This window comes from Polypterus senegalus, chromosome 4 (assembly GCF_016835505.1).
Source record: "Polypterus senegalus isolate Bchr_013 chromosome 4, ASM1683550v1, whole genome shotgun sequence".
Classification (NCBI taxonomy): Eukaryota; Metazoa; Chordata; class Cladistia; order Polypteriformes; family Polypteridae; genus Polypterus; species Polypterus senegalus.
This window is the reverse complement of record NC_053157.1, coordinates 246454061-246463475: the sequence shown is the minus strand read 5'-3', so window position 1 is coordinate 246463475 and position 9415 is coordinate 246454061. Positions and strand designations below refer to the sequence as shown.

The 9415-nt window shown below is 43.8% G+C and overlaps 1 protein-coding gene across 1 annotated transcript in view; it reads right to left on the bottom strand.

Annotated features, from left to right (window-relative positions):
* Positions 1-534: 534 nt before the first annotated feature.
* LOC120528391 (tripartite motif-containing protein 16-like) overlaps positions 535-9415 on the bottom strand; it is a 28454-nt gene continuing 19573 nt past the window's right edge. The window contains exon 6 of the mRNA XM_039752545.1: positions 535-1386. Coding sequence (XP_039608479.1) covers positions 845-1386 — 542 coding nt within the window. The 3' untranslated portion in view covers positions 535-844. The remainder of the gene's footprint in view (positions 1387-9415) is intronic.

Below are 9415 nucleotides of genomic sequence, written 5' to 3'. Positions count from 1 at the left end.
CCTTCTCTCCATTCCTTGTCTTTCTTATCCACTTTTCAGTTTCAGGTTTGTGGACAAGGTGGGCCAACCCTGGACAGGGTGCCAGTCCACTGCAAAGCTACACATGTGCACCCATGTCAAGTGTGTGCCAATTCACCAAGAATTAATTTTGTGAAGATGTTGGAGCTTTCAGGGTACCAAGAGTGACAAATCTGGGGACAAGGAGGAGGTGCAGTTTAAAGTTTAATGTGACATCAACTAAAACACCAAACTCTCTGACATCTGACTGACCGGTGAGTCTTCGTCTTCAGACATTCACAGTGAATTCATTCTGAAGTGAAGGACCCTTTGAGTGACCAATGGGGGGTCACAAATGTCTGGTGAGTGGACAACACTCCAGTCCCGTCTGTCACTCTCTGCTCCTTCATATAGTCACTATTCAAGAGCGCTCGGTACTGAGTCTGTATAGCGCCTTTCAGGTGTGCTGATCCAGCAGGACCACATGCCTATCCTACTTAACAGGTGACATTCAGTGACACTTGGGGGCCTCAGTAGTTGTTGGGGTGTCAGCCTGAAGGTCATGTGGCTGTGAATCAACAGTGACCCTTACTGGTCAGACTGGTATTTGTAGCTCTGAGGTGTCACCGCCCCTCATTATGACACACACACCTGATTGGCTACTCAAATCCAATAATAATGGAGACCCTGACAGCCGCACTCGCCCTGCATTCTCATCCACAAATTCAATCACAGATGTGCTGCCCCCCCAACCCACCCATCCTGTAAAATGAATTTCACCCTAAACTACAAACACAAAGTGGACATACGCTTGTGGGGACATCAAGTGACCAGTGGAGGGTACTGTTCAGTGGTCACATGGTGTCAGATGGCAGATTGTTACACTGGAGTTACGACCAAACCAAAACCCTGGATAGAGGGGCTCAGTGAAGGAGGTGTTGAACCTGTGCAGGAGGGTCATTGTGTGTGAGACGCTATAAAATGACAGAGAGCCAGCAGGCCAGTCCAGAAACACACCTATTCTGGGGCTGTAGGGGGCGCTGATTGCAGTCTCCTGGTTATTGTGACACACAGAGTACAGGAAATGAGAACACAGCAAACACCAGGACTTGTTGTTGTGTCCAAGACCGCACTCCCAGCCCAGTCCTTTCCTGCTCAGTCCTTTATATGCGACTCCAATCACCACACAGTCTCCACTGCCCTCCACCTCCCAGTAACAGCGAGTCCCAGTCAGAGCCTCTTTGCACAGAACTTGTTCCCAGTAGTCAAATCTCTTAGGATGATCAGGATATTTGGCTTTTGTCTCCTCACGTGTCACCTTCTTGTTCCCTTCAGACAGACGGAGCTCTCTGTGTGCCGTGTTGATGTCCAGTGTGAGGGGACAGAAGTCTGAAAGGAGAGAGAAGAAAACGAGTGAGGAAATCTGGGAGTGGGGGCGGAGCACAACACAGACAATTAACAAGAACCAATCAGTAGCTGCACTAACGAGACACTAATAGTAAAGAGCTCATCTGATTGGACAGAATCTTTGGGGATTTAAAATAAAATTCTGGAATCACAATAAATCCGAATCCCTTTTATTCTCCAGTACTTCATGTGCAGGACTCTGACTTGGTAGATTTGGAGCTCCTTATAATGGAACACAACATCACAGACAAATAACAGAAAGAGCTGAAGTTAAAAAGACAAACTTCAAACCAAGTCGTAGAATAATCCAATTATTAAGGAGATGTGCTGATAGTGATGTGCCAGTGATAGTGTGAGTGTGTATTCCCATGTCACACACACATGTCCTCACACTGTACACACACACACACCTTCACACAGTCTCTGCCAGAACACATGAATACACACAGAAGACGGCTAAGTCACTGCTGGGAGAGGCTGTCGCTCTGGCTAAGAAACTCTGGAGGTGTCTGTTAGTTTGAGTTTGAATTGACTGAAGCGTTTGGGAGTTTGTGTGAAGAAGTGATGAGCTGCTGAGATGAGTCTGTGGTGGTCCTTATGACACGGTTAGTGACACGAGATGTCTACAGGTCTGCACAGATGAAGAGCACAGCAGACCTCACCACACGCTGTCATTTATTTATGGAGTGTGACGTTGGTGAGCCAAACCAGACACCAATGGAGAATGTGATTACACTTTCAATTACGGCTTTGTAAAACTGAAAGAGGATTGGCTGTGAAATATTTAATTTCTTTATCTGGCATAAGAAGTCCAATCACCGCTGTTCCTTCTTAGTGATGTGGTGGTGTTCATGTCCCAGCTGAGAGTGTTTGTGATTGTTGTGCTCAGAACTTTGAAGGAGTCCACCATATTGACTGCTGAATCATTCATTTCTAGTGTTAGAGGTTGTGACCGCTGTTTGTGAAAGTCAATGGCCATTTCCACTGTCTCGGGGGTCTTGACTAGCAGGGTGTTGAAGGTCACCAAGACACAAGACGAGACCCCTCTTTTTTAGAAGGCATTTCATTGCCGTTAGTAATTAGACCAATAATGGTGGTGTCATCAGTGAACTTAACGATTTAACTGAAGATCAGTGGACCTGCAGTCATTGGGGTACAAGGAGTAAAGTAGGGGGGCCGTCCACAGCCTCGAGGGGCACCTGTACTGATACAGAGACTGTCTGAGAGGTGGGAGTCCACACAAACGTATTGTTTCGGGTTTATCAGAACACTGTAAATCTATTCACAGATAAAAGGATTCAGTTCAGAGTGTAGAAGTTTAGTTATCAACAGCGCAGGGCCAATGGCATTAAAAGCTGAGTTGACGTCTACAAACAGGATTCTGGCAGAAGTTTATTAACAGTCCTGGTGCTCCACACAAAGTGAAGGCCCATGTTGATGGCGTCATCCACAGAACTGAGTGCTCGATATGCAAACTGAAGAGGGTTGAGATCAGCAGCAGTGACAGACTTCAGATGGCTTAGAAGAATCCGTTCAAATATTTACATTACAACTGACGTAAGAGCAATAGGCCTGTGATCAGTGAGGCAGCTTATTTTATCACCTTTAGGAACAGCAACAGAAGATTTAAAGCAATCAGGTTGAGTGAACTGAGCAAGAGACGAGTTAAAAATGTCTGTGAAGAGAGAAGCGAGCAGCCTGCACAGGTTTGATTTTGTCAGGTGAGACGGAGTCAGGGCCGGCTGACTTCTTACACTTCTGTGTTGTGAACAAGTTCCTGATGTCGTCGTAGTCCTTCATAGAAAAGGGAGAAGAGGTGAGAATTTTTGTGAATAACTGGCTGCTGATAAAATCACCTCAGAGCTGAAGGAGCCGAGGGGATGAAAGGACTCAGCAGCTTGTTGGTCAAATCTGCCACAGAACTTGTGAAGTTTGTCATGGAGTGACGAGGAGTCTGAATGAGCATTGGGAGACGACTTTTAGGAATTAGTAACAGCTTCTCCACACAGAGGAGCGACTGTCTGCTACACTTTGAGGCTCCAGTTTATTTCTGTGTTTCCATTCAGCATTTCTGATTGCGTTGTTTAGCCAATTCCTGGCTGGTCTCTTGACGGCCTTATCACCAGTTTTAGGGGCTTTTACTTTCACCTGACGGAGATTCCTTAGATCTTTGGTGAGCCACGGCTTTCCATTGTTATAAATCACAATAGATTTGCTGGTAATGCAGACCTCTTCACAGAAGCTGATATGAGATGTCAGTGTCAGTCAGCTCATAAATGTTTTAAAAACGTCCCAATCTGTCCACTTCAGACAGTCTAGTAAGGCTTCACCTGACTCATCAGTCCATGAGAAAATCGGTTTCTTTACTGGTTTAGCAGGTATTAGCCTTTGTTTATAAATGGGTAGTAACTCTAGTATGACGTGGTCAGAATTACCCAATGGCACGCAAGGTAAAGCCCGGTATGCGTCCTTCATGGCACAGAAGCAGTCATCCAAAGTCTTCCTGTCACTGTTGGGCCATTTAACAAGCTGTTTGTATCTGGGAAGGTCGATGGTGAGGTTTGTGTTATTAAAGTCACCCATCGCTGTAGTCGGGGAGTTTCCATGACTATTCTCAGTATTTTGTAAGAGTCCAGATGCAAAGACTAAAATTGTTAAGTTGAACTTTGGTAGGGCTAATTTTGAGCAGATGTGACAAAGTCTAAGTAGGATAGACTGGGATAAGCTTTTAAATGTGGAGACAGTCGAGGAGCAGTGGAACAGGTTTAAAAATGTTTTACATGTAATGCAGGACAGATACAGACCTAAATTTGGAAGTAATAGGAAACTAAAAAAAACTCCACAGTGGATTAATAAAGATTTAAAAAAGTTGCAAAGGAAAAAACTGCTGTATAAGGCATATAAGACTAATGACTGCAAAGAGAATCGTAGCGTGTATGAGAACATGAGGGCAACCATTAAGAAGGATATCAGAGAGGCTAAAAGACAGTTGGAGAGGAATATAGCAGATAAGGCGAAAGAAGACCCCAAGAGATTCTTTCAGTATTTTAGTAGTAAAAGAACAGTTAAGGAGGAGGTCAAGTTCATCAGGAATAGTAAAGGGAATTAAAAGATACAGACAATGAAATAGCAGATGCCCTAAACTTACATTTTTCTGAGGTGTTTACAAGTGAGCAAGTGGATAACCTCAGAGCAGTAACAGGGACTACTAAGGAGGTACTGAGGGATTTGGAAATTGTAGAGGGAGAAGTGCTGCTCAGATTAAATAAGATGAAATCAAACAAATCACCAGGCCCAGATAATATTTATCCTCGTGTTCTTAAGGAGGCTAGTGAGTACATATATAAACCCTTGAAACATATTTTTAGGAAGTCACTGTGCACTGGAGTGATTCCAAAGGACTGGAAAATGGCAAATATCATCCCATTATATAAAAGGGTGACAGGGCAGATCCAAGCAACTATAGGCCAGTAAGCTTAACATGCATCACAGGAAAATTAATGGAAGGAATTATTAAGGATAAGATTGAGCAACACATGGCAAGGACAGGAGTTATTCTGAACAGTCAGCATGGGTTCAGAAGTGGGAGGTCGTGTTTTACTAACATGTTGGAATTCTATGAGGAGGCAACAAAAGGATACGATCAAAGTGGAGCTTATGATATTATTTATCTGGACTTTCAGAAAGCATTTGATAAGGTGCCACATGAGAGGTTGGGCATCAAGTTAAAAGAAGTGGGAGTTCAGGGTGATGTTTTTAGATGGGTGCAGAATTGGCTCAGACACAGGAAGCAGAGGGTGATGGTGCGAGGAACCTCATCAGAACTGGCCGATGTTAAGAGTGGTGACCAGCAGGGGTCAGTGCTAGGGCCGCTGCTATTTTTAATATATATAAATGATTTAGATAGGAATATAAGTAACAAGCTGGTTAAGTTTGCAGATGATACCAAGATAGGTGGATTAGCAGATAATTTGGAATCCGTTATATCATTACAGAAGGACTTGGATAGCATACAGGCTTGGGCAGATTTGTGGCAGATGAAATTTAATGTCAGTAAATGTAAAGTATTACACATAGGAAGTAAAAATATTAGGTTTGAATACACAATGGGCGGTCGGAAAATAGAGAGTACACCTTATGAGAAGGATTTAGGAGTCATAGTGGACTCTAAGCTATCGTCTTCCAGACAGTGTTCAGAGGCCATTAAGAAGGCTAACAGAATGTAAGGATATATAGCACCTTGATGTGTGGAGTACAAGTCCAAGGAGGTTATGCTCAACCTTTATAACACACTGGTGAGGCCTCATCTTGTGTGCAGTTTTGGTCTCCAGGTTACAAAAAGGACATGGCAGCACTAGAAAAGGTCCAGAGAAGAGTGACTAGGCTAATTCCAGGGCTACAGGGGATGAGTTAGGAGGAAAGATTAAAAGAGCTGAGCCTTTACAGTTTAAGCAAAAGAAGATTAAGAGGTGATATGATTGAAGTGTTTAAAATTATGAAGGGAATTAGTACAGTGGATCGAGACTTGTATTTTAAAATGAGTTCATCAAGAACACGGGGACACAGTTGGAAACTTAATAAGGGTAAATTTCACACAAACATTAGGAAGTTTTTCTTTACACAAAGAACGATAGAAACTAGGAATAAGCGACCAAGTAGTGTGGTAGACAGTAAGACGTTAGGGACTTTCAAAACTCGACTTGATGTTTTCTTGAAGGAAACAAGTGGATAGGACTGGCAAACTTTGTTGGGTTGAATGGCCTGTTCTCGTCTAGAGTGTTCTAATGTTCTCCAAACCAGTCTGCCAACTGCTGCTGCACTTCATTCATGTTCACATCAGGCTGGATGGAAACTCCAACAAGAAAAATTGAATAAAACTCTCAAGGTGAATAGAATGCCTTACAGTTAATAGTAAACAGTTCCAGATTGCTTGAACAGTGCTTCAATAATATGGAGACGTCAGCACACCAACTGTTACTAATGTAGAATGAGACTCCAGCACCTTCTGACTTGTTTTAATGATCAGCACTTCTCGATCTGTAGCTCTGGATGAGACTTCTACTCCTCTCACTGCCCACTCTTCTTGAGCTTTGATGGACTTCTTCTCCCTGCTGTAACTTCCAGCTCTCCCCATGGATGTTGGCTTCAGAACATTCTAATGTGATTTCCACCATATTTGGGTGGTCTTATTTGTAGGTTCTGGAGGATCCATGATCTGCACTTCACACAGAGCTTTGTGACGGTCACTCCAGAATGTTCTGATGATATTCTCATTTTATTGTGCCCTGCACAGACTCAGCACAGCGGCCCCCTAACATTAATGGGTCTCCTACTTGTTTCATGTTTTTTCTTTAAACACTCATTTTGTTTTCTGTAGACACAGAGCTTTTTTAGTCTGTCTTTCAGAAGTGGTGTCTTCTACCACGGAGTCCACTATCATTCAGTAAGTGATTGATGGTGCTACTTGAAGCTGTTGTAGCCTGATCTGAATCTGTCCTGGGGCTTCATGTATAATGCCATGCATAGAATTCACACTAAAACATGGTGTGCGGACAAAAGTGGAAATGTGCGTTTGCACAAAAAAGTTCAAATGCACCAAACTTGCATAAGCCAACTTCCACACACTTCAGCTCCCTAAATCCCGGTCAGCATGAAATGCAATACACGTTCATACGCCTGCATCGACTCATCCCTGATTTACACCCCTTTGAAAAAGCAAATCAATATAAGTAGCTCTTTAAGTTCACCATTTTGTGAAAAGGCAATGGCAACAGCACATGATAAAAAAAATTTCAGCAAATGCGAAGTGGAGGCAAGGAAAAACGTACTTTTTGTTGGCTTAAGCAGTGGTATAAACAACAAAAGGAAGTTGATTTAGTGATACAGAGTGGCGGAGAAACTTGAAAGTTCAAATTTAGAAAGTCGCATGCCCAAAATAAAAAAGAAGGGGTCAGATATCAAAGTCGACATGAAAAGTCAGTCGCAGCCCACCATCTGTTTATTTTGTTTCAGACAATAACCAACCCTGTATTGACGATGCAAATGCGTGTATTGATGGTGCTGCTGCACACACACCTCTGCCTTACAAACTGCCAGGCGACTTTCTAGCTGTGTGCTAACAGACGTTATTCTGGAGTCATAAAATGCAATAGTAGATGCTGTAAGAGATGTGGCCAATTAACTTAGAATATAAGGGATATACTATGTGATATTGACCACAAATTAAATTAATTGGTTAAGAAGTAAATGCTGCAGCTGATTACCTGTTTTACATTCTGCTAATTACATTCAAACAAAGTTGTAAAGCTGTCCGATGCACAATGCGACACACTTTCTGTGCACTATTGAGTAGCACTTTAATAGATTGGAAATGCTTTCTATTTACATAACCAAATTCATTCTCTGAAGGAGCCTTTATAGTATAGCGTCAGTGCCGAGCGACACAACAGGTCAATTCACTTCTTTTTACTTTATGGTGACTCGCTATCCTTTAAAGGACTGCTTGCCTTTTGCAACACTATTTGGAAAAAGCACCTGTGACTCTATGGAGATACCGTTTTTATAGGTTCTCCAGCTATATATGACGTAATGGCAACTCATTCTTTTTGTGATTCACCTTTGGCTGATGTAACTTGTCCAGCGCATTTGAAATAGCAATGTGTGTACAGTGTCACACACGTGCGAATAGGAGGCAGCTGAAGGGCTTAACGACTAATAGTAACAAATCTGCCCAGGGGGCAGCGGGGTGCACTACCTCTTTTTCTAAGTCTCCTGCAGACCTTTCCCGGGAAATCCCACCAGGAGCCGGTGCCTCAGCTCAGGACACAGTACTTCTGGTCCCAGACCCGAGGACAACATCAGTTCTGGTCCTGGCCCCGAAGATGACATCACTTCCTGCAGACTCCCTATAAAACCTCACTCCCTTCCTCTGGATTTCAGTTCTGTTTTGGACTCTGTCTTTTAAACAGTACTCACTATCAGACCTTTTACATTTGCAGCCAGGAACACATTATATGGGTGGCTGCCCCAAACCTTTGCAATGTCTGGTGTCCTTTCTTGTCACAGTGACGTAGTCGGCAGGATGCTGTCCCAGGAGAAACTGGGACGAAACCTAAAAGCAACTAAGGTAGGAAAGTACTGGGGCTGAGTTTCTGGATGGGGAGTGTGCCAGGAGGTCAGGAGAGACCTGGTACGGGCTCTGCTCCACAAGGACACACCCGGGCATAAGTCCTACAGAAAGGAAAGGGTGGAAGGGACCTACAGACGTGGGCTGGTTTCTGAGGAGGAAATAAAAAGGGCTTATGATGCTATCTCGCTCCCTGGTAAAGATGGGCTTTCCCCAGGTCAGTAGGTAAAGCAAATCCAACGCTGGGAGTTTAATCTGCGCATGTCGATCCCTGAGCAGGCTATGTCTCTCTGGGACCAGGTGGCTCTGTGGCAAAGGCTGTCTGACCTAGCCACCTACTGAATTGTAGAGTAGGTGGCCTGCTTCTTATTTCTCCAGTCTTTACCCCAGACCTTTGCCTGGGGAGACTTCCATACAATATTGGAGCTTACATGGCTCTTAAAAAACCTTAAGCCAGTCTTGAAATCAGGGAGAGGAGAACAACCCTCTAGTGGAACCCCTAGGGACTACGTCCCACTTAATAGGTCTCTCTCACTCAAACTAGAGCCTGTGCCAAAGTCCCCGGACCCTTTTGTGTGCAACCTGTCTGGGAGCAAGGCGGAATGCAGGAGGATGCAGGAATATTATTTATGTACCCTTAGCAACCCCCTAGCAGCTTCACCTACTGGAGAAGTGCTGGTCAATGGGTATAAGGTCACGACATTGCTTGACTCCGGCAGTTACATGTCCATCATTGTTCGCAGATATGTCTTACAGCGACAGTGGAATAAACAAAAGATCAGTCTTAGATGCATACACGGAGAAGTTTGTGTGTAAAAATCCTCCCGGTGTTACATTTGTCATGGGGGAAAGCTTAAAAGACTCTCCGTGGTGGTCCTCCCCGAT